The sequence below is a fragment of the Ixodes scapularis genome, unplaced genomic scaffold, assembly GCF_016920785.2.
Source record: "Ixodes scapularis isolate PalLabHiFi unplaced genomic scaffold, ASM1692078v2 PGA_scaffold11__112_contigs__length_91849675, whole genome shotgun sequence".
NCBI classification, from domain to species: Eukaryota; Metazoa; Arthropoda; class Arachnida; order Ixodida; family Ixodidae; genus Ixodes; species Ixodes scapularis.
In genome coordinates, this window is record NW_024609837.1 from 49,803,750 (window position 1) to 49,830,139 (window position 26,390).

General features: G+C 44.4%; 1 protein-coding gene across 1 annotated transcript in view; it reads left to right on the forward strand.

The window, feature by feature from the left end:
- LOC120844137 (cytochrome P450 2F5) overlaps positions 1 to 10,773 on the forward strand; it is a 40,778-nt gene extending 30,005 nt beyond the window's left edge. The window contains exon 8 of the mRNA XM_040215756.1: positions 10,595 to 10,773. Within this exon, the coding sequence (XP_040071690.1) occupies positions 10,595 to 10,773 (179 nt within the window). The remainder of the gene's footprint in view (positions 1 to 10,594) is intronic.
- Positions 10,774 to 26,390: the final 15,617 nt, after the last annotated feature.

Genomic DNA, 26,390 nt, shown 5'->3' on the forward strand with positions numbered 1-26,390 from the left:
GAACAGCATGAATGTTCCAATGGTCCCTTGACGTTTTTGTCACTGCTCCGTCAAATGGGCCAGGTGAAGTTCGCTCAAAAGTTGAGAAAAGACTGGCTACAAGACCCCAAACTTAAAGGCTGGCTACTGGAGGTTACTGGTGATAGCAGACGAGCTAGGTGCCGCTAGTGCAGGACGAAACTATCTGCGAGGCACGTGGATTTCGTCGCGCACGCTGCAGCAAAGAAGCATGTTTCGACCGCTCCCCCTTTCTCCTCTGGCAAGCAGATGACTCTACGAGTTGAACGGAAGTCTGCCCAGTCACGCACTGCTGAAGGGTCCCTTGCCATATTGTATGCGCTCACTCGCAAATTTTGGCTCCGGATCACCTGAATGAACTGTCGCGTGGCGCGATAGATTTTCAGTCAAAACAAAAGGAAAACTTTCTTTCAGATGACATTGATATGATCTACACTGTTATTATACCTTTGGGTAAGAACTAAAGCAAAACAAAATGTTAAGAAGTAATTTTTGCGTTGTTTTGGATTTAGCGCTTTTTAGCGGTTTTCGGGATTCCGACTGCGGGTTTTCAATCTTGGGGTTGGCAACACTGCCTTGGACGCTCCGCGTTAACGGCGCGCTGGTGGACACGCAGCGCTATGGGGTGAGCGGTCGTGGAAGCTGACGAGCGCAGCGGGCAACGGGAACCTCGTCGACGCGCGGCAGTCAATGGAACCGAAGGCAAAATCCATCAGTTTTACTTCGCTCCTTTGGGATCGCGGAAACTAGAAGCCGTTTTCGCGCTTCAAACTGATGACGTCAGCTCGCTCCATGCGACAGTTCATGCTTTCGCATTAATAATAGAGGCTCAACCACCACGCGTGCGCCGAATCAAAGCCAGGTTTTGGGTTAGTGTTAACCCCCTGACGCGAAATACGCGAGGCCCTTAAGGCAAACAAACATGGCGGTGCCCTGCATAGCTCGCTACAGAACAAAACCGTAGTGGTCGCTGAACTATTAGCAACGTTTATCGGCAATTAAAACCGCTGCAGGCTTTCGCTCTGCCTTACCTCGCATAAAGAAAAGAGCTTAAACAATGGTCTAGCGCATTTTTGCGGATCGTCTTGCGGTTCTGGCCGCTTTTAAGCCCTAAAGGAAGCGGTAACAGATGACACGACAGCGCCTCGCAAAGGAGAAAGACGAAAGCGCATTGATATGTGTGAAGCGATAGTAATCTTGACTTAAGGCTCGTTCACGCACTTGTAACCGAGAACGACCGAGAGAGACAAGACCGGTTTTTAGCCTCTTGCGACGTCTTAGGACCGGGTGCGCTGCTACGGAGCTGGTCCTAAGACGTCGCAAGAGGCTTAAAAACCGGTCTTGTCTCTCTCGGTCGTACTCGGCTGCACATGCGGAAATGGGCCTTTAAAGGCCCGTTCACAGACTTGCGACCTTCTAGAACCGAGTGCCTAGGAATCTTTTAATATCTCTTACGACGAGAGGGCACACGGCGCCGTCTATCGGGTAGCAGCGGAAACTTGGCGGTCCGGCATTCCTTCTATTTCTCTCGTGCATTATTCTTTCTTTCTTGGCTTGAAAAAATTTTATCAACGTTATAAACGCGCTTTTCTCATAGGTGTTACGCTCATTTGACCTCAGAAATCCCACAAATTCTTCGCTCTTGTAAAATGCAGTTCTAGGGTCACCGCACAGATGGCGCCAGCGTGCCAGTGTGTTCTCTCGTCCTAAGAAATTTTAAGAGCTTTCAACACGTCTTGTCCCTCTCGGTCGTATTTAGGGATGCCGCGAACTTTTTTTCGAATCGAAGTTTCGATGATCGAATCAAGCGGTTCGAAAGGTTCGAAAGATTTCGATTTTTCGAATTGTCTATATCGTAAAATTCGACGGAGGTCGAATTTTCGAAACTTGTTAAGCTAAGAAGTTCGACGCTTTTCGAACCGTCGAACTTATTACGCTAAAAAATTCGATCTTTTTCGAACTTTCGAACTTATTGCGCTGCAAGGTTCGATGCTTGTCGAACTTTCGAACTTGACTGACCAAAATATTCGATGAATTCGAACTTTCGAACTTATTTATCAAGAGAATTCGAAAAGTTTCGAACTTTCGAATTCTGAAAAGTCAAAAGTTCGACGAACTTCGAGCTTTTAGTGTAAAAGTTCGACGTTCGTCGAACTTCGAAAGACCGGCGGACGGTTTCATTTGATTTCGAGTAGTGGGGTACATTCGTAATTTTTTTTTCTCGAACTTTTACACGCGGTACTGCGTCCCTTACGAAAGACAATGTCATTTATTTCAGTGTTCTGGCATGCTTAGGTTTAAAAAATAAATCCCCGAAGGGGCCAGGAAGGACGACGGGTTTTTGACGATTATCGTTTGTGCCAGATTTGAAGCACGCTGCAGCCGGAGCTATTTATGGTAGATATGTTATACTTTTTTAAAGAATGATCTATGTATAGCCTAGGTAAGTGCCGCCTTAAGATGTGATTATTGTTATTCAACGTGAGTTTCGAAGAAATGTCCAAACATGTATCTGCATGCAATTATGACCTAAACTTGATATTTATTTTCGTCTAAGTTTGAGGTATCGCATTTAAATTAACACCACTGACAGTACATATCGTTGCGATCTGCAGAATACAAAATAATATATTTATTGTTTTTTCACTTTAATGAATAAATTAACTCATGGCAGAAGATTTCTAATAGTGTTCAAGTTCAGCACGTCATTAAAAGAAAACTTTTTTATTTTTTTTTTCCGCTTCACGTTTTTGGGACGTGTTTCTTTTAGCCTGTACACATTTTGGTAAAAGAAACTTGTTTCGAAGTTCTGAACCTCTGAATATGCAAGAATAGAACACTTCCGACGAATTCTTGATAGTTTTTTTTTCTCCTGCTTTTTATTCCCGCATTTATTTATTTATTATTATTATTTTTTTTTTTTTTTTTTTTACTATCGGCACAGGTGTTTAGGTCGAAAAGACAGCTTTGAACTTCCGAACCACTAAGCATGTGACGAGCAGTGCCTTCTGACAACGAGTTTCTAACAATAACCATCTACGCAACCTTTTATGCAGTGAAGAGCGACAGTAGCTACACATATGCATAAATAATTTCAGATTAAAATAAGCTCGACCACGCCCTCTTTCCCCGTATTGTTTTCTTTAACAGTCCGAAATACCTGCAAGGGGGAGAAGGAGGCTGAAGCCTCCCCCCCCCCCCCCCCCCCCCGGCTACCCTCTTTCCCCCCGTTTTTCCTCTTCCGACGCCACTTGTATGGTAGAACGCTCCTCGACCTCGAGTTGTGTCGGCTTTTGTGCTTTTTGCGAGGCGATTCCTCCGTCCCAGAAAATAAACCTCCAGGACAATTATAAACATCACCGGATCGGATTACTACCAGCGTGCAAGGGGTGGCGAGCTAGTTTGCCAGGTCGCTTCAAGGTTTTTCTGAGCCTCAACCTCCTGCTCGCCCCTGGCCGTTTCGAACTGGATGAGTCTCGTAAAACAGTGTGTTCGTGCAATCACTACCGCGTGATGCAAATTAAAGACCCTCCCGGGGCTGGCGGTCACAATCCTGCACTGGCAAATATTCCAGCACATCCGGGACACTCGTCGTCTCATTTAATTGCCTGACCAACTTCGCAGAATCTAGATATCACACCCTAACTTTTCTAAACTTGATTTTGTGAAAACCAGTGAGTCGTGAAAACGTTATTTGAAACTAAAACTGTGGAAAAACTTGAAAATCGGACTTCGAACTTTGAAAACTTGGATTAAAAAAAATTCAAAATCTCCGAAGTTTTTTTTTTTTTTTTTTTTTTTTTAAATTTAGCGTTAAAAGAGAATCGAAACCTTCGAACTTTTCGAACTTTATGCAAAAAGAAATTCGAAATCTTCGAATTGTTCGACCTTCATGTCTATAAAAATTCGAAGCGTTCGAAGTTTTCAAATTTTTTTTTACAAAGAATTTCGAAATCTTCGAATTTATCGAACCTGAAGTAAAAAAATATTCGAAATATTCGAATTCGAAATTTTAGAAACCGTGAAAGCTTCGAAATTTTCGAATTCGAAACTCCGCTGTGGTCAAAAGTTGCGAATTTTTCGAAATCGAACCTTGGTCGGTACGAAAATATCGAAATTTTTCGAAATCGAACCTCAGTTCGCTTCGCAAATATCGAAACCTTTCGAAATCGAACCTAGGGTGGTTCGCGACATCCCTAGTCGTATTCGGTTGCAAGCGTGTGAGCGGGCCTCAACTCCGAACATCTAAACATTTACTGACTTGCAAAAAAAAAAAAAAGTACGTGTAGATTTGGTTTTACTTTCCCCAGTATTTGGGACACAAGGGATAATGATTTGCTCGGAGATCGCCACCTGCAACTCTTAAAGGGTAACTGCAAAGAAAAAAAAGTTTTTTTTTAAACAGCCTAATTGGGACAAGCATGTCACAAAACAAATGTTCCGCGAAAAAAATGATTTTTTTTATCAATATTTACGCCACAGGACGTAATTTTGTAGAGTCAGAACCTCTCCACATTTGAAACTCCCGCTCTTTCGACTCCCGCGGAAGAGGAGTACGCCCCGCCCCTCACCCTCCTTCCGTTGCGGAGTTGAACGACGCAGCCTCTCGACTTCCGGCAAGATCTGGCAACTACGCCAAGCCGCGGTATTATTGGTATTATTTTGGTTTGACGCGGTTTGCGAGCACATGTAGCGAAGACGTGACCGGAGAAGTGCCCCTGTGATGTTCCCGGAAGACGGAAAGTATCGTTCGTAATCGTCGTGCGCGCTTTGAAAGCGAAGAGAGTCACAGAATCCACGAGTGCGCAACCACAAGCCAAGGTTCACGACAGCGCTGCGTTGGTTTCGGCGATCTCGTTGTTTGGTGCAACACGGCGACGCGACAGAGCTGAAACGTTCGTGGTGTGTGTAATGCGCGGAGCGCAAATTGGTTGTTGTGGGGTTGACGTTCAACCAGTTAAGTCCCGTCGTCGTCAGCTGATCCAGTCGAACTGGTCCGGGAGGACGCAGCGAGCGTTTTTAAAAGTAAATCTGCCTAGTTCTGTTTCAAAATGTGGAAGTTTCCCGACGCATACCGTGAGTAAAAAGCTGCGGGCGTTTTCAACAAAATTACGTCGTTTTAATTGAACAATGGACTCCGAATTGTCCTAAATCTGCCGTTTTAATGCTTCGTGTTGGACTGCGTTTGCACGGCGACGTGTTGCATCGTGCGGTGTGAATAAATTTGGGCACGATTTCGTACCTGCCTACAGATGCATGAACTGAGACCATTTTTACTTAGTGGACATAGTGCTTTTTTTATTTTCTGTCTAGTCGCGGACGTTAGGTGCACACGGGGCGAATCTCGACGGCCTCCAGAGCGATATGACGAGAACGTAGCTAGACACGTTGGTCGCTACGCGAACGCCCGATTGCCTCCAGCCAAATAGCATCCCTTTCGGGGCGACATGGCTGCTGGAAGGCTCTCTGTCGGGATCACGCATCTGACATCTCCAAAAAGTCAGCATTCGCACGCGCAAACAAGAACAACAAACAAAAAAAAAAAAAAAAAGCACGCTAAGCATGCAAAGAGCAAAACGAAAAAGAACCGCGCTATGAAAGCCAAAACCCCGCGTCGCATCATATCACTTACACCTGCGACAGCTGCTAAACACACACTACTTCACATCAAGAAGTCTCACTCAAGCACCTGGGTCAGCACGAAACGACGAAACACTGATCACTTCGGCGAAACGATTAGTCGAGGTAGGCGAGACAGGCGGGAGCGGAGACTTCGGCGGCCATGAAAGAATGGCGAAGCTTTGGTTTGTATGAATCCAAACGGAAGTGCCCGTCTTGTAAACTTTTTGTAAAGAATAATAACTCTCATCACATGGGTTATTCTTTAAACGTAAAAATATGCCGCTCAAAAGGAAATTGCAACATATGACAAAGGTTTAACAACCAGGATCTAAGCTGTCAATCAAACTCTTAGCCAATGAGAACCTTTTGGGATTGACGTCACATAATCACAACTTCGTGGCGCGCGATTTAAAACGGACGAAATAGCCGCAAACTAAAATGAGTCTCACGCAATAAATATTGCTGTAAAAAATCTTTTTTCTGACGGAAAATTTGTTTTTTGACATGCTTGTCCCAATTAGGCTATATAAAAAAAAACTTTTTTTTCTTTGCAGTTACCCTTTAAGCGAAAAGGCGACTATTAGCGGCGACATGTTCCGGTGGCGCCCTCTCACGGTTTCCGTTCGTGACGTCACGACCAGGCGTTTTTGCACCGTGATGTCACAAGTTATGTTTGACTCCGTATCATCAGTTGCCAACAAGTTCGATGATATGTGTCAAACTAACAATGGAATCTCGGAGCTATCGTATCCTTAATGTCATCGCATGAAACGATTTTAGGGGAAACTCTACTGACTGTATATTGTTTATGGGGTCAAAAGAAAACTAGCACGCGAGATTACGAAATTTAAATCCTAAATTTTAGCACGAAAGTTTGAGGCAAAAAAGCGGACTATATCTTACACTCTCGTTCTCGAATTTTGGCAACGAAGCTGAGTATTTTAATGAGTCCAATAATAAATGGGTTATGACAAAACGTTCGGTAATGGGGCAGTAGCTTGCGCCACCTACCAAGGTAATCGCAACATTCACAGTGCCAAAGTATTTTTTTCTTTTTTTTTTTCAATCACTTCAGTCGAATTTAGCTTCCGTATTAGATATAAGTAGTGTGTCACGTCCGACTGTGCTGGCGAACGATGAAATTGTCGGAGAATATCCTCGACAGAGATGACCGAGTTCAATATCGGGTTGCATAAGCCGCAGCATCAACGACAGCGCGAGAAGTTTCTCCACGAGGCCCGCTCATGTTTAGACCTGTGCGTCGTTGCCGTAAGTTACACCGGAAACGTGCATCGCCGCTGCTACGGAACAAGGCCCATACTTCCACTATACTAAAACATCTTAAGCTGCACATCACTCAACTGCGACGTATCCATAGCCACGGCGTTCATCGCAATAGCGTCGAGTCCTGCGAAGCAATCGGCGTTCACGGAAACCTCAGTAAACGTCGTCGTTTCGACGTCTTTGCGTCGAAATGTCGACATACATGGCTCCCTCGCTCGGCTGGGAGAACTTCCATTTTCGGAACAAAGGCATACTTCACGTCGCGGCCAAGTGATTTCACGTGTCAGTGAATTCACGTGATTTCAGTGATTTCACGTGTCAGTCCGGCCGAGTCGAGGAGAAAAGTAGACGTGAGTTTTCACCTTTTTTGTGTGTGTGTGTCTGCTAAAGTGGAGTCAATAAACCGAAAACGGATTCTTGCTCTGGGTTCTATGAACATTGAAGATTAATTGAAATCTTCATTTTGAAAAAAACAAAATAATAATAATAAAAAAAGCTGTAAAATTATCTCATGGTCCCTTTAAACCGACATCGACGCAGCTGGAACGCCGACATTGCGCTGATTTCCGTCGATAGAAGAAAAATAATTTAAATAAAGATGTTGCAGTGACCGTTCGGCTAACCGCGAATTGCGCCCACAGCGGCGACGCTTACGGTCACAAGCGTCGCGAATTACGATTTTAGGAGCCAGCTCGTTCGGCCCTTTACCCTCATTATTATCACGCGTGAATTGACTGATCGGTCGCAAAACTGGCGCTTAAGGCGATAGTTACATCTAAGAAAACGTTTTTTTTTTAAAGAGCCTGACCAGGTCACACATGTCACAAAGTCAGACTTGCGGGGTACTCATTACAAGTAATCAAATCACTGGTTATCGTTTACTTTTTGGGGTAATTTTGTAATCATTTGATTACTTTTACTTGGTAGTAATCACAAGGGTCATCTGATTACTTTTGGAAATACGAAAATTCCTTGCGTGCGTTAGTACCCCCCCCCCCCCCCTTTTCCTAATGGCGCCCTGCGTTTGCTCAAGCCTTTTGCCAAGAATTTCTAAAACAAAGCCTCCGACAGGGAAATGGCTTAACAAAATTGATGAATCAAGAAGATAAGGATTTCGTAGTTTGCTGATTCTAATGCAACAATGGGCAGTACAAAAGGCCCGTTATCAACCCGCCAAAAAGATCCGTCGTTTGAGAATCCGAAGTAATCGGAGAAGTAACCGTTAAGTTTTCAAGTACGGATGAACTACTTTTCTTCCCGGGACACCAAGCAATCTAATTGAGTACTTTTTAACCAAGATTCATTATAACTGTACAACTGTATAACTGTATAAGACCGCACACACTAAAATTTTTCAGGAAAGTCAAACGAACAAACTGGCAGCCTCTGATATTTCCGTAGACATTCAAATGTGAAGCCTTTTTCGTTTAGGTATGGTTGCTGGTACGCGTCTCCGACTGGTAATTACCGCGGCAAAAAAAGGGGTCCCTCGATTTCCGCCTGATGACGTCATATAAGTGTGATGCTGTTGCCAGTCGCGACCCTGCGGCGTTTCCGTCAGTTGTGGTACGAATGGCAGACGCCTGTTCTGCTGCAGGTCGCTCTCCACTGTGACAGTTCACGGAAGCTAAAGCAGCCAGAAGTTGGGGCGCCTGGGACGCCGTGACGACAGCGACAGTCGCGTTCGCTCGTGCTTTTCGCCAGTATTTCTATGACCAACCGCCAGGATCGCGACAGTCAACAGCATGACACTCCGCCTTCTGTGACGTCATTTGTTGCCACTTGGGACCACTTTTGATGTATGGGCGGGATAGGACGCTAAACACACCACTCGAAGACTCGATCCAGGCACCATAGTTTAGCCTCGTCCACCAGCCACGTTACTATCGATTATGCGGGATGAAACGAAAAGCCAGGTATTACAGTCTGGATAAGATAAAATATTATAGAATAGCCGAAACAAGAATGACAGATACTCACAATCAAAGCGTGAGCTCCTCCCAGTAGTGTCACTAGTTAGGCAGGAACAAAACGATGTTTTCCCACATAGTGGAAGTTCCGTTATTCAGTATCTTGGCTCCCGCTTCGAAAGGGTCTGTAGCGTTTAGAACGCACGTCCGCCCGCAACCACCCTATATATATAGTCATGCACACAAAGTCCGATATTAGGCAGAATGAGTAGGTAAAAGGTTGTTCTTTCGGCACAGCGTATGATGTTTTTGCCTAAATTTAGCGAAGCGTATTTACGTTTACACCAATCCCGCGATCGCGCCATGTAAACGTCACTCACATCGCGGTGTTATGATACGCTCTAATGTCAAGATGTAAAGTGACACCATGGCATATAGTTCCATATTCCCGTGACACTGTGACGTAAAGTTATGTGGTCATGTGACATTTACTTCGATTTACGTGCTCACGCAACACTGACTTCGAGTTACGTGGTCACATATAACCGTAACATCACGGCTCATGACACCGTAACACGTGCCGCAAACCGCGTGACCACACGTCCCATAGTGGCACCAAACACGAGATCGTCATACTCCCGTGTTATCATGTTTTCGTTACAAACACGGTGCCTGGGACGTGTCTGAGACTAGTGTGTTTAGCGCCATCTACCGCTTATATGTCAAAGGTGGTCGCCAAGTGGCAACAAATGGCGTCAAAGAAACCACCGTGTCACTATAGAGCCTGGAACACGTCTCCAACTAGTGTTTAGCGCGCCCCAAAAAGTGGTTCCTCTATTTCCGCCTGCCTGCTGGCGTCATGAAAGTGTCACGCTGTCGCCGGTTGCGATCCTGGCGGCGTCCCAACAGCTGTGGTGTATGTGGCAGACGCCTGTTCTGCTGTAGGTCGCTCTTCATTGTGGCAGTCCACGGAAGCTACGGCAGCCAGAAGTTGGGACGCCGGCACGACAGTGACACTCGCGTTCCATCGGGCTTCCTTCCAGCGCTTCTACACCCAACCACCAGTGGCGCGGCATCCGACAGCGTGACACTCCGGCATCTGTGACGTCATTTTTTGTTACTTCGGGACCACTTGTGATGTATGGGCAGCATAGGGCGCTAAACACACCAGTCGAAGACGCACTCCAGGCACCATAGTGTCACGCTGAGCAAACGCGAGTGTCGCTCTTATCTCGGAGTCCCAAGTCCTGGCTGCCGAAGCCTCCTTGGGCTGTCAAGCTGGAGGGAGGCCTACAGCAGAACAGGCGTCTGCCGCATGCAACGCTGCTGTGACGCCGCTCGGATTGCGGCCGGCGACAACACGACACTTCGATGACGTCATAAGGGGGAAATCGAGGGACCACGACGCGGTACACACACCAGTAGCGGACACGTTCCAGGCAACATAGTTACACCTCTCCGTGACGCTCTGAACCGGGGTCACACTGTTAATACATGACACAAAAGACACCGTGCAGGCGCTGTCCGAGTGGCGTCGTAAAACTGATCTGCAAATATGTTCGAAGTGTACTAATGTATGAAGCAAACAGGCTACAAACATGCTTAAGGACTGACCGCCGATATTCCTTCATCGTACCTGCGGCGAACACTGCGTTTTTTTTACGATGTATATGAGCCGTTCGACTCCTGCTTTAGACTTTGAAGCCCGCCCATTAAAACATTCTGCTTCAAGAAATGTTGTTTTTCGTTTCTCCTCTCAGGGAGGCGGATGTGTCCCGGAAAGGCTCTCGCAACCGTCGAAATCTTCCTCGGCGTGACGACTCTTCTGCAGAAATTCCTCGTTGTGGCCGAAGGAGGTCCGAGCTACTGCGTAGCCACGGATCCGTTTGCAAAACTCCTGGCACAGGGATTGTGCTTTTTACCTCGTGTTCCGGAGTGACGATTTTAAGACGATTTTAAGTTTTCTTATTAAAGGGCCACTGACAACCCCAATGACGATATTTTGTATTGTCTAAAACGCCTCAGGAGGGACCTAGTACAAGGTGAGCATAAAAAATTTTCATCGTTATAAGAACTTACCTCACACACAATGGAAGATGAAAACGTTCAAGTTGTGGCGTTAGATAGGCCGACTCATCGAATTTCAAATGGATGACATTTGAAATTTGACGTGAACACTAAGGGCTAGCTGTTAAAGGGATGGTGAACCGAGCATTTCAGTGTCTATATTAAGTGGTGCACTATCTTTCCATGAGTCAGCAGCCGCCGGTGCCCGCGCACACGCACCGAAATTGACGTCATCATTTCCCCCATTCAGGCTTAATAAGCTTGAATGGGGGATATCATGAGGTCAATTTCGGTGCCTGTGCTCGCTTACACCAGCGGCTGCTGACTCGTGGAAAGATAGTGCACCACTTATTATAGGCACTGAAATGTTCGGTTCACCATCCCTTTAAGCCCCAGTCACACTGCTTATAAGTTTTACTTACGTCATAGAAAAGAAAATAATGTTCGCTGCAGGCATGAGGAGAGAATTATCTGCAGGATACTAATTGCTATAAATGTCATCCTTAAAACGACTCGTCCATAGAAGGGCGTTAACCCAGAAGTCGCCACCATAAGAGGGTTTTGTTAGATCAAAGGAAGCATTTACCGCAGTTTCCGGATCCTATTCCGCGAACTGAACGCGTTAAAAATGGTAGATCATGCGTGCTGATAACTATTTACTCGTGCAGGTCATACAAGCATTTGTGTTTTTCGGATGGTTCGTTATTGCGAGACGTGACGGATTCTACGAGTAACATTATGTTCATGATAATTTTTGCATGATCCAAGCTTTCTGAGCTGATCAAGCAGGCATTTGTCAAGGCGTGCTACGTATGGTCTCTTTATGTGCGGATTATGTACAAGGTTCGGATTAATTATTTTTTTTTTTTATCAAGTGACATTTGCTCTTGCTGACTACATACCAGGTGCGGACAAGAGCCCAGAAATTATGGTACAAGTTTTTATTTAGTTTTTGAGCAGTAATCAACCCTCTATTATTACCTGTGCTATCTGACATCTGGACATCAATATACAATACACCACAGTTGCCTGATACTCTTTTTTCACATTTTTAAGTGTAAGGCCTACATACGCCAAGAAGACTCGTGCGCGAGACGCGGAAGTTAAGGTACGAGTGGGAAAAGGGGACTTTTATTAAAAAAAATATTTGAATCCTCAGCACAATATCAGATTCTAAAACAAAAGAGCAATCTTTAGTCTTTTTTTTTTTTTACATAGTTTCCAGTATTCGCTGACACCGAAATATCAATACGGGTGCACATATACCCGCGTATTCTAAAGCTTTGGTAGAAATAAATAGCCGCAGTCGAACTGCTCGTACATAATTTCAAAGACAGGGTGTTTACTACAGACACGATGTCCAAATTACCTGTGTACACTCCTCAAGCCTGCAGGAAGCATGTTTGGTTCGTGCATAAGTATGCTTCGTACGGGTCTGCAGGCAGCTTTTTGTGCGACCAATAAAGAGTTTTAGGGGACCGTTTCTGCACATCCGATACTGTACGATGCGCCCTCCGGTACGAACTACGCATGCGCAGTTCATACCAGAGGGCCCATCGTACCGTTTCGGATGAGCGAAAACGATTCCCTAAAACTTTCTAATCTTACAGGACCTTCATCCAAGGAAGGAACACGACTCACGCAGAGTCTGTGGACTGTCGCGTGTATGATGCGTTATCGGCGTAACTTCGGCTTATTGATTTGTATCAACATTGATTTGATCGGCTCTGATATCGTACCGTGAGATACAAATGCGGGTTTCGATTTCCCGCACCTCCTCCCCTTGTAAGATAGACAGGGTCGTTGGTTTTCGGAAGCATTGATTAGTGCGTCTGCTCGGGACACAGATCAGATTCACGTAGTCTGGCCTAAAGTCCCTAGTTAAGAGACTCCTACAAGTAGCAACATTCTTTGAAGCGCCGTTTGCGTGACGGTGCAGGTTTTAGGAAGCGAATGGCTGCGCAAAACAGATGTTTGAACTGAATGCGCGCCATTTTGTTCCAGCGGAATGTGCTTCGTCGCTTGTATAGGTTGTCGTTACTTATAAAAGAAGTATCTGGGGGTTTAGTCCGGCCCATGTCTCGAGTCACCCGATGATGATGATAATAACGACGAAGATAAGCTACTTTGAACCAGTCCGCTATAATGACCGTGGCGTTCTCCTGAACGCGAAATAAAAAAGAAAAGTTGATTTACCTCGATACCATGAATAGGATAGGTATACTTTATCCGTGGGCCTCTCTAATCTTCGACTTGTTGAAGAAGTACCCCCTTATCTTAGACGTCCTACACTATTCTATTTCAGGGCTACGATTTCAAAATGTAATGGAAAAAAACATCTTCCAGAAGGCTCATGCGATGCATGGCACAAATTGAGAAGATGACTCTCGCTATCTTAATACTGTAAAATAAAACTCGTCCCTATTTGGCCCTTTAAATTACGTCTTTTGATATGTGCGTGCATTTCTGGCTTATGTTGTTTAATATAAAAAAGCTAAACTATTTTTGTGTTCTGTTGAATTTTTCCACTTCAATTGCAATACTTTAACTCGGCCTCTTTTTCGGTGACTTCTGTCTTTCCCTTACTTTTTCTCTGTAACAGAATAGTTTTTTTGGGTTATGTAAAAATGTAAAAATGTTATGTAAAAGTTAAAAAATGGCGGCTCCCAGACCCATGGCTGAGGCCGCTTTGGCGGCGTCGTGGGCGCGACGTCGGCGGGATCTTCGCGACTGCAATATTCAATACGGAACGACGTTGCACTCGGTTTGGAAAACCCAGTAAAGAGGGTAACGATAACCGGCAACTTGATGCGTGCGACGCGCGAAGATTTCTCGGCGAAGGAACGATGTGCGAAGGTCAGTACACGAGACCTCTCTTGCCGAGGCGACGCAGGCGGACACGACCGGTTGACTGCTAGCGTCGTATTCTCATGTTTAAACAAATCTGGCTCCTTGGACCAGAAAAACTTTTTTTTTTCTCAAGTCACAGCATTTCTTGTGTTAAATGAAACTTGTGACTATCGTAGTGGCGTTGCAAGCGCGAGATGCTTGGGCCTTTCCATCGCGATGAAGCGCTGTTCTAAAACTGTCTTGCGTAGCGTGCGCTAACGCCAGCGCTAAATCTAGCGCTAGCGTGCGCTAAAACTGCGTACGTTATTCAAAAACTTCCTATTATTTGTTCTCATGAGCTGTTTGGACGCGAACTCCATACACCGACCGCGAACACCGAACCAAATACTTTTGGCCGAACAACGAACGCCGTAACGCCGTAACGCCGGACGCCGGCGTCAGGCGTTCGATTTCGAACAGTTCGTAAAGGGTTCATAACAGTTTATCGAACGCCTTTTTATTGAAGCAAGTCTTAAAGAACTGGCGCGTTTTATTGAGGCTCGATTTAGAGAATTTAGAGAACCCTCAGTCTAGAGTAACGCCGTTTATCCAAAGGGGGAAGCTGTCTAAAAAAAAGTAGCGCGTCATTCACTAAGGGGTGTCTACCCAAGTATTTAGCCCTCCCCCCCCCCCCCCCCCCTACCCTTCCTGTTTCTCCCCTCGTAACCCAGGGTAGACATAAAAAGTTTTGCGTCTCCCACTTCCGAATTGTGACTCTATAAAAAAAATAGAAAAATCGCTAAAAAGAGGCTCGTCGCCATGTTCTTTACACTGGGTTTCCCTATCTAAATTTTGATAAACGGGGGTCTCTAAACTGGCGTTTGCTAAAATGAGCTTCATAAGATGAACGCCTCCGTTTGTCAAAGGCTTCCAGTGTGAAGTTTGCAGACAATGACAATTCCTGTCTGCGTCAGGCGTCGGTTCACTATGGCGCTAGGTTCGTAGCAGACGAACTTTTTATCCGGTCTGTTAGCAGACTACTTACCTTGTTTTGTGTGTGTGTTTTTTTTTTTTTCTTGCCTTTTTTTTTCGTCTGCAAATGATTTTTCGCAGTACACGAGCCGCATTCTTCACTCGCGTAACCAGACAAACTATCTACGAACGCTATCTTAGCTCGCTACGCGAGAGGAAGATTAGATATCATTCTCGCTTTCGGGGTAACTAAAACCAAACCCCTGGGACGTATCCCCATCTTGCATTTTTACCGTGTCCCCAAACGTAGTCGCTCAACCATAACGCAATTACAAAAAAAAAAAAAAAAAAGAAAGACAAGAAACTTGAGTGAGCTCAAAGCATTGTTTCCACGCTTAGGGAGACATACGGCTTGAATTCATCAACGTGGCGTCCAGCGAGATTTCTAGCCGGAAGTACATCATGTAAAACCGGCCTTTAATCTCTTTACGACCGACAATAGTTTCTAAAAAATGTGACCACTGGATGACATATTTCAATAAATGTCCAGTCGAGACCATATATAAGATAATTATATATATATAGTCTGATTACTTCAGTGCAAACAGAGTTGTCTAGAAATGCGGATAATATTTCTGAAGGTAATAAAAAAAATTTGTTTGCAGGGAAGGAAAGGCATTTTGTTTTACGAATTTTGCAATAGTTTTTGTCTTCCACTTTTTGTGTCTGCGTTGCTTGCCGTTGTTGAGTTTGGCACGTGCTGAAAATGACCGAAGCTATGTTTCCAGGTGTCCATCTTTGGCAATCCAATTGGACTTGTTTCCGCGCCTGTGGCATTCTGAATAGTCACTCAAACAGGAAACTGTGTGCACGCTTGAGTATGGCTCACATCGATAGGTCCACAATTTTTCGTATGAATGCAAGAAGTGGTGGTTTCATGCTTTGGGGTCAGTATACCTGAACGTGAGGAAGGCTCATTACGCCCTTGAGCAGGTGTATTCCTACTGGCTTCACAATTTTGATGATGATCATTTTCGGAGAGCAATAATTGCACTTTGTACAAAGTACAAGTTTGTCTGTGTATGAAACTCTTCCAAGCGTCCCCTGGAAATTAGTTGACAATAAGTTGAAGAGGAGACAAAATATCTTGACGAAATTATTCTAGAGCATCTTCATTCCCTGCCATGTTTATTTGTTTTTTTTTTTCAGCTTAGAGGAAACTATATGATCTCCCACACAACAACGTAAAACCAAAAAAAAAATGAACTTTAATTTTATTTCCAAGCACAACTTTTTTTTTTCTTCAGGCTAAATAATAATTCCGTGTTCCTTCTCACGGTAAAAGCCAGCTTGAGCTTTTTCGAGTCGAATATGATGTTGAGAACAACTTGAGAAAGTCGAAGTTCGGCTTAAGATAAAGTCACATCAATGGATTCGGGGATAAGAGTGAAACGGAGTATAATTATCATGAAGATCTTGTGTTTTTGGCACTTTTTTTTAATTTAGAGTATTTATTTGGGGTTTGTTTGTCTAACACATTCCGTGCTTTTGGTGTCATTTTTTGACGTCGGACATAAACATCGAAGTTTACGATGATTATGGGGGTTTAAGTTTAAAAAAAAACAAGAGAGCGGCATGGAATTTCCAAACATCAATATAACTTGCGCGGGATCCTAGTACTTGGAATGCGTTCCGGTACCGATAATAACGGGAAAATGGCCGAAGGTTAGGAAAACTTAAAAATAGTTGTGGATTAGGGAAGCGGGGAGAATGGTACCTGAAGCACGAAACCTTGTATTCATAATCCAGACGAAGACAAGCTCGTGTTGTATAATCAAGCTTGACCAGTTAAATTTTGAAAAAAACAAGGAAGCACTTAGATGTGCTGGCTAGAAGCTTGCTGCACTTGTTTCGCCATCGTCTTTGTTGGGGTGTTTTGTTCCTATAGTACACCATCCAATAGAACTCGTGGACCTCAGTCTTTTTTCATCTGAACAGGCTGGATAAGTGCATCGGCCAATTAAAAGGCCTCGTGAATCATGGAAATATGCTCGACCCGTGAAGTCAACGACAAGCTGTTCTCCTTCACGGTCATCTTGCAGTCGTTATACGTCGGCGAGGTTCCAAATGACGCTATGTACTGATTAAAAGAAATAACACCACTTGTTTTCTCCGCAATAAAGTCGGTAAAGCAAAACTTTCTACGTTTTGTAGCAGTGTTTGGTTTAGCAGGTGCTTTGCTTTCCCCAAGTTTTGCATAAGCAAAAATCAGATCTACAGTTGCGGAGTACATTTATCGTCATGCGATCTTAAGACATGTGGAAGTACTCTTCATCTGATCGCTTCTTAGAGCTACCTTTGATAATTCAAACCGAGGTGCCGAGGAATCTCATCTGATGTGTCCCTAATATTATAAATGTTTAGTGCGTAGTAATTAGTTTGGGTCCTAATCAGAACTTTTCAGCGTTTATACATAAATTTACACCTTTTTTGGGACGTCCCAGCCCCTGTCGTTGAGTATGGTACAAGACATTAAACATTTCTTTTTTACATTCTAAGTTATTGGGTGAACAAAAGGTAAGGGCGCAAACGAGCTGGTGTACATTGCACATGGTTGAAAAAACCCCGAGACTGCGGGTAAACGAGACAACACTAAAAAGTCTGCAGGTGCATGGTTCGAAATTAGAATGCATAACTCCTAGCATGTTCAACATGCTTTCCTCGCTGTTGACAGCCTCAAGAACTTTCCAAACACGATAAGTAACTGCGGTCTCGGCAAGCAAAAACAAAACACTTCTTCAACAAAAAAAGTGAAAGTTGTGACGCGTGCTTCCGTTTTAAGTTTGGACGCCAACCACGCAAAGAGCACGACGTTCCTCCTCGCCTTTCTTGTTGTCGGAAGATTGTTGACCGGCAACAACCGCGGAGGCCTTGACGATATTTTGCAGAGCGTGTGGGTGGCTTTCCGAACCTCTGTGGCGGGCGTGCTCTAAATGAGAATTCCACTGGTAAACCTGGAATGGTATTTAAAATCTGCTGGGGAATCGAAAATACGCTTCATGCGACATGCGCATTTTTGAAGCGAGCCGCCGTAGACTGTTTGATGTTCAAAATGGCCGCTACTCAAGCTCGGCTGAGCTCGAACTTGATTAACCGACTGAACTCTCCGAAGACCAATTACTACTTTCCTTGTCCAGCTACGGAAGCAACACTTGACACAGGTCGGGTGCTTTATCTGGAGTCCATGTAGCAATTAGAGGGGAAGAGGTCGGCCTTTTCCACTGTCCCATGTGTTTCGGCACCCTCGGAACGTTGGTGAAGCACAGTGATCGCAATCGAATGCTGAGAAGGCTTTGATAAACCGAAAGCGGTAGCAAACCATAACTTGCACGGTAGTTGACCTGTCTAAATAATTTTAATTCTGTTGTGTGAATGTTTAGACAGCCGGACAACCTCAATTGACGTCTCTCAGCTCTGGATGAAAATTTTAGCCAGTGCAGTCTACAACCGCTAGCATATTGTATTTAACGTGCGCCACACAGTAGTGACGCTCGGCCATACCCCAGTGCGCGTATTGCAACTTACGGAGTAGAATCATAGAGCCAACCCAGGGCCCGGACTGGCCTATTTGAACGCCCCATTCCGTCGTGCGCCGAAGGTGACGATTTCGCGCTTGCTGTTTGTCGTTATAGATTAAAAAAAAATGGCTCTCACGGAGGACGGCAGCGCGGTCGCTTTTTTCGGAGGTGCACTCGTGGACGGCAGTGTTGCGGAATGGACGCCCCCATTCGATTCTAATTCCATTCCGGAGAATTAGAGTTTTCGACCATTGCATTCCTTTCAACTTCTCTAAATGCAGCCATTGAACCTATTCCCACTCCTGGAATGGCTAAATTCCACCATTTCATTCACCTAAATCCTAAACGTGAAAAAAGGGCCATTGACATCCGCGTTTTCTTACTAAAAAAAAAAAGCAGCGTAAAGCTGCTGACACGAAACGCGTAGACGAAAGCAGAAGTGTTCAAAGGCTTCATGAAAGCGCTCATTCTACTAAGCCGAAAAGTGGTCGCACAAAGCGCTCCGTGCCACTTCGTGTCATTGTAAACTTCGATAGCGCGATCAAGTATAAAAAACCTTGCGAGTCGAAACAAAAGCTGAAAATTAAAACCAGAGTTTTCTTCGAACACAGACCGCATGCCATCTGCAAATAGAGGGTTAGCGTGTTGTTTGTTTGATAGGGCCTTAACATGTCTAGCTCACGCGTGGCGCAAGAAACTAGCAATTACTCTCGGCTTCGAGTAATTGCGCAGCAGCAACTGTAGTGCGCTGTTAGAATCTCCACGCACTACGGCAAGCACAGAAAACCGCTGACAAAGTGCAATCGGTACACGGCACCAGCACAAGCGACTGTAGGACCATATTATGGAACCTGCCTTAGAACGTAAACTTTTACGTTTGTTGAACTATTCTGGTGAATTTTTAACATATTCATTTTAATTCTTGATTTCTTTTCCACGCAAACACTAGAAGATCGGCTGGTTTAAAAGCAGGGAGTCGAACCAGTCGCTCTTCCGGCCCAAGTAGGGTTCTGGTTCAGTATCTTTTCATTTCGTTCCGGTCCGCTTCTGGTTTATAAGCTGGTTTATAAGTTTATAAGTTTTATGCTTTTGAAATAACGGTTTGGTTACCAGTTCCAGCAAGCACGAACTAGTTCAAAACGGTTTTTAATGAAAGAATCCCAAGCTCTCAGGCATTAACAAGAAAAGGAGAGTTCAACGCGGCGTCGTGTTCATTAAAAAAAATCGTTCTTCAGAAGTCGTGCTGCTGAAACAAGGACAGCAAAACAAATCTGTGCTTAATTTCGTTTTCAAATTTTGAATTGTTTACGCGAACACCGTTTTATCAATTTTACGTGGTTATACAGGATATTGGTAACTATTAAAGTACTGTACTCACATGTGAAGTCAATCAGCCAGCACGCATAGTGACACCGTGACAGTAGTAGGCACCTTTCTCGCGAACTACTCAGAAAAGACAAATTAGTAGTTAGCTGTTTAGACAGCACGAGTTTAGTCTGCAGAGTATGGCGACATTAATACCCACTATAGCTGAGAAATTTAGTCAGTGCAGTACGACTGCTAGTCTGGGGTCTTGATGGGCTCACGCAGTATTGACACACGACCGCACACCGGTACGATGATCATCCAGATCAAAAGGGCAAAACTACCCACGCCGCACGCCCAAATGACTTGCGCGAACGACTGAGTTGAAAAGGTTGAAGAGGAGACGACAGCGAACGCCGATTGAAAAACGATTAATACAAAACAAACAAAAAAGGACAAAACTACAACGGGCGGCTTGATGTTTCTGGAAAACGAACACACACAAAACTGAAAAATCTTCAAGCAGCGTCCAAGGCACTGGGTAACTGGCGACCGGTGCCGCAGTGTCGCACAAGTCGCGGTATCGTCAGAGGTTTCACCTATTGGCGCCTCCAGATTTTGTCACATCGGAGCAAACGCGCCGACAACGTTCGCCTTTGTTGTTTTTGTTTTGATGTTTATGTTTGCTTTCAGGTCCCTTGAGGAATATTCAGTCGCAGCAACAAAAGCAAACATACACGCGCACGAGCGCACACACACACACACATACCTACAAAAATATATCTTAAAGGCGGGCGCTCAAAATTTTCTTCAGCGTGGCAGAAGATTCCCCCTCTTTTCTTTTTTTTCCTCCTCCCTTTTCCTCCTCCCTTTTCCTCCTCCATTTTCCTCCTCGTTTTTTCCGGCCTTCTCGCACGAGTGCTAATGGGCTTACCGGCCCCCCGACAAAATCTCTGTAACCCTTCAAGGTTCTCTGCTTCAATCCCGAAGATCAGGGATTAGTTAGGCAGGCTGGATATGAGCTCGGAAGGGTTCGGGCTGGCTCGCTTTTCTCCTTTTTTTTACTATTTTTCTGCAGCTGCAGATAGTCAACACCAACTAGCCCAACAACGAGTTCATTTACATTCAGATACTTCCGCATGCGGCCACATACGCTACAACACCGCATATTTATCTCGAGTGAACGGAACTTGAACATCACAGCAGAAGGAAAAAGGGTGGGTATTTGTATCTGAACTTTGAGCTCTAGCCAGAGAGTAGAAAATTGGTCGTTCTAACAACGGCACACTGAAGAGTGATTGTATCACTATTTTTTTTTTTTCAAAGTAATATTTATGAGTAAATACAAGTCAAAGATATTGCAGTCAAAGGGACACAATCTGACCATTTCTGGGGCATAATATATAGGTTCGTACTACAGGTGTTTTCTAGAGTGACGGCCACCTCGTTGAAGCTACTAAGAAGAGTAAAAAAAAAAACTTCCATAAAAAGAGAAACGGTTTATAGTATATTTCATCTATCTTCAGCCTTTGAAAAAAATTTCTTCGTGGCCAAACGTGCATTTTGTTTCTGTCAACAAATGTAACTGAAAACTCGACAACCGCCAAATATCTTGCGTATCAGCAAAGAGAACGGGAAACACAGAGATTGAACCGCAAAATCACAATTTTCTTCGCGTAAAATAGTGCAACTAGCAATAGTAGCATATTATGCCATTTATTAAAACACAGCAAGTATTACAAAGTTTTCATTCTCTTAGGTTCCCATTTGTTCGCTTATTAAGAAATGGAATGCGCAGATAGCCTCTGCAGCCCTTGCACCATAATTGTTCGGGGCTCTGTCAGGGTGGGCGAAGGCCAGCGACCATCTCCAAAAAAACCCAGGAGTTGGGAAGGTGTACTACCGCAAGTTTTGGGGCTGCTTGGCTAATTTAGGCGTCTGTCGTTGCCCGGCCTGGTTAGAAAAGAAGCGGAACAGCGGCCAGCTCAACGTCGTCACCAAGCGGGAAATCCTGCCGAAATGTGTCCTTGAACACGTGCGAGATCTTTACCCGAACCCAGCCGGGATTCGCCATAATTCCTTATTAATCTATGCAAAAAAAAAAAAAACTATAAAAACGGGTAGGCTTAAACGATTTGTAATTTTTTTAATATAGTCATACGGACTAAATGTCCACAAGTACAAAAAGAAATGCAGTAGAAATGCAGAGCTCTATTGTGTTCTTTATGTCCATACTTGTCTTTCGCGCTGTACGCCGATTAAAATAAATTCTGCAATATCTGTAGGTTATGCCTGATTATGTTGTCTCTAAAGGAAAAGTAATCAAGCACGTTCGGTGTTCGGTATCGTGCCACCCATTTTGTGCAAATACAATTTTATGTGGAATTCAACGTCAAAACAGTACTTCCGCGAGAAATAATGCATCCGTCGTTCTTTGCCTTCCTGAAGCTATGAACTACCGATGTCGGCTACAGGACTTTTGGGTCCACAAATATCACGCTCAGTAGATAATTCGCCTTTTCTACCAAAAGTACTGGAAATTATTTATTTTTCAAACAGGTCGGGTGGTGATGTGTGTTTGAGTGTAAAACTGTTGACTGGACACTGGTTTGCGCCAAGAGTGCAGTGCTTCCTTTCATGCCGCCTGCGACGAGTGTTGAAATTTGAATATAGTAGAAATAAAATCAACTGACACTCTTAGAATTTTTTTTTTGAACTTGCGCTTTCTTCAGGCATTAAGATTTTGATCGTACCTTTTATTCATTGTCGTCTTCGATGAGGGAACAACTTGCCGAGGAGGCCGCGCTGTCCGCTTACGCGGCTTGACGGATAAGGTGGCGAATGCTTTTCACGAATATTTAAAGACCAAGCATAAAAATGAAAGACGCTTACAAATCTCTGTAACGCGAAATTAGAGCGCAGCCACTTTACGCCAATGAAACCAACTTTATATTTTGGGCAGACGTCTTGCGAGAGTTGCAGTATTTTAATTATGCCTAATAAATTAAATGTTTAGGACTAATTAGCAAACTTTTTTTAAATGTATTAAGAACCGAAATGTCAATTGGAAAACTTTAGAGCTCCTTGAGAAACACCCGAATTAGCTGTTTGCAACGTGATACGGCTCGCGTGGCTTCCTTCTGACTAGTAATAAAGCTTATGAAACATCACAAAATACCCCGTGATAAAGCGCCCGCCCCATCATAAACTAAATTTCGAATGTCCCGAAATTTGTTTTATAGGCCGCAAAAAAAAAAAAAAAAAAAGAGATGCATGCAAGACGCGTGCCCCAGGCTTTATTTATATCAGAAAGAACTGCCCTCTGTTTTATATACAACTTTGTTTTTTTGTGTTTTTTTTTTTTCACCTACTAGCTATCAGAAAAAAACGTGAAAATTAACGTTTTGTGGATGTGAGCTATACGTCCAGGTGAAGATTGGGTTCAAGAATGAACGCAACGAAAACCGACTGATTACGTAACATTTGTTAATGAACTCTTTGATTACAAAAGAAAACGGGATTGTTGATTTATAAAGGTGCTTGGCAAAATCGACAGCCACCAAATTGTCCAGTGAAAATTAGCGCCATTGCGGTTTGTGTAGGTGAGCTATACGGCCAGGCGAGGATTAGGTTCAAGAAAGAACGCAACTAAAACCGACCGATTGCCTAAAATTCGCTAATTAACATTTTAATTAGAAAAGAAAACGGCATCGCGTATTTAGAAAGTTGTTGGTTATAATCCAAAGCCACCTAACCGTCCATTCTTAAAAAAGATGTAACGCGCGTACACTATTATACGGCGTCCTGATACGGCGTCCTTTTAATTTGGGCGCGAAAATATAATTCTGATTTTATGCGGCCTCCATCTCCGCGTGGCACAGCCTAACGCCATGAAGCCAAAGCGACAAATCATGCGCATCGCTGTGATAACGCCACTGTAGAAGGGGGCGAGGAGCGCGGCGACCGAAAAGATTGCGGTACCACGATTCGCATCCAAATTCGGCTTTTTAGGACGCCGTGAACTACTTCACGTCCACTGAATCTCTTTAAAAATGAATGATTTGGTGTTTTTGATGACTACAGATAAGGCACAAACCGCAATTGCGTAACTCTGACGTCTTTTTTATAACAATGTCTAGTCGTTAAAAAAAAATCGCCCTGTATAAGCACGACTGTAAGGCAGTTCTTTACGTCCGGCGACATCATTACGGCATGGAAGGAGACGTTGACCACAGATCATACGCTGTGTATTATCTGTGGTCACTGCTTTTTTTTTTTTTTTTTACGAGAATGAGCAAACATTTGACACCAAATAAAATAGATTTAGCATTCACCAAATTCGGCTTGTTTACTTGATTCAAATCGATATTTGATTTGATTACACTTTTTTTGTACCCGCACACGTCTACTTTATTCCCTAACGAGTTACAAGTAATAATTACATTGTTGTTTTGTCGTGCGACGTCATAACAATTTATTATTAACAATCGGAGCTATGTGATTACGCGGAGGAGGCGCATTTGAAGATATTCAAAATTGTTCTGAATACACAAACAACTTCAAACGTCTTGCTGTTTGGGTCCTTTCCTACACGCAGGACCAATAATAAAGCCAAAACCTTATAGAGGAGACTATCTCTATCAGCTCAACGCGCCAACACGATGTGAAGCGTGTCTGCGTACGTTGGAAAAGAGATGCCGGCGAGCAAACCATAGCGTCGAATGTCCATGCATCAAAATGTCCGTGCACCGAAATATCCGGGCACCGAAAAGGTCCTTGCAGCAAAAAGTCCGTACACTGAAATGTCTGTGCACCAAAAAGTCCGCACCGAAATGCCCTACAGCAAAACGCTCTACACCAAAAGTGCTAGACCCAGGTGACGGATGGAATCCTCCATCACCTCTGCCGGTTTACGAACCATAATGATTCAGAACCACTGGTCTATGGAGCGCCATCCCTGATATACAGAAAACGCCGCTCGTACTTCCCGTTGTCGCCATGAATCCGCCTAAAGAACGAAAGATGCCAAATCAGATATTTATATTAAAATTGACACTTCAATGACTACTTCTTTGAGCAGAACGAGGTATTTGTGCTCTCACAACGGCAAGATTCGTCCTCCAAACCAATGCTAAAAAAGAGCCAATGCAACTCGTTGGGAAGAGCAAGTGCCAAGCTTGCTCAAAACAGTTACTCGGTTGGTTCAGCTCCTTGTCGCAGGTGTGCCGGCTGGCTTCTGGATAATCTTTTCAAATCCTTGAAGCTTTCACTTCCTCCACCCCAAACTTGTCAAAAAAACAAAAACAAAAACAAAAAAAAACAGCCGGCAAAAAAAACAAAAAAACAATCGGGAAAATCGCGAGGAGGAAACGAGAGGCGATTTCCTCCTTTCACAGTGGCGAGAAGGAAAGTGAGGGTCGGGTTCCTTCTCTCTGCTTGCGGGCCGGCCTTTAAGACTTTCGGCATAGTCAGATATATTCCGTTTGACTGCGACGGACGCTGCGAACAACACGAGCCAAATCATGGTTCACAGCTTGTCTCGTGATTTCGCGTTGCCTGCGTCTCTTCACCCAACCGGAAGGACACGGGACACCCTCCGAGCGATGGATTGGCTCCGGCGGGAGGGGTCAAAATGCATGTGTATATTATAGGGCCGGCTGGATTTTGGGAACAGTGGTGGGGGGCTGGAGCCCTATTAGCCTCCACCCTGCCTACGCCACTGCCACTTTGCCGAGTCTCGCGGAGCCAGGAACAACACCTTGGTTGTCTACAACTATTCAGTTTTGGTTGCTTCACTGAGAGGCAGAGCGCGCCATTTTCATCCTTGAAGGAGGATAAGTGAGTGAGAAATCAAGCCGCCAGGCCACCTCCAGTGCAATAATGCTGTTTCAAGAGCCACTTACCATTCGCTAGCGGATTGCGCCATCGGCCTGCAGGCCCGGGATGATAATCGACGCAGCTCGCATAAGAACCAAGCCCATTCCATTTACACTTCATTCCGAGCAAAATACACCTAATTCCATTCCCATCCCATCCCGGAGACGCGAAAATGTGAAATAATTTCGGAATCATTCCGATTCCGGAGTGGCAGCTCTGCAACAGTGGTGGACTGCGATGTGCATCACTAGGGCCCGTGTTGACCGCGACCCAGTGATACATCCCACCGAGCGATAGAATAACCTAAAGTGATTCTGTCAACCTCCGGCAAGCTCCGTTGATTTCTGTGAAGCCACTTCGGCGGGGTTCGAAGCGCTCCAGGGGGCTGCCCCCTGCACAAATCTACGAGCGGATGACCAAATTGAGCCGTATCTGCGAGCGAAAGATGTGCGCTCCAAAAGGGGCACTTTTGGCACGCTCCAAATCTGCAAGCACAATTCACCATAAGCGTCTGATCAAGGCAGGGATGGGCAGTATTTCAAATACAATTATTTGAAATACGTATTTCAAATACTTTGTGTATTTTGCAGTTGTATCTAATTACACATTGGGTAATGTATTTCGCGTGTGTATTTAAATACTAAAACGTGGGTATTTCAAATACAATTGTAATTAAATACAATTTTGTGGGCGAAAATACATCTTGTTTTTATGCATGTGGTTGTAAGATATAGTCTCCATCCTTTATTCGGCCATGGGGCTTTTTTCTTTTTCTCCTCCGGCCTTATTTTAAAGGCACTGTCCAGAGCAGGAAGAAAACTACGTTCTGTACCAAATGCAGTGTCTCTTAATCAAGCAGAAGCGTTTAGTGACTTTGAGATTACGGTGCTAGTCCAGGTCAAGAATAGTGACGAAATCGACGTTCACA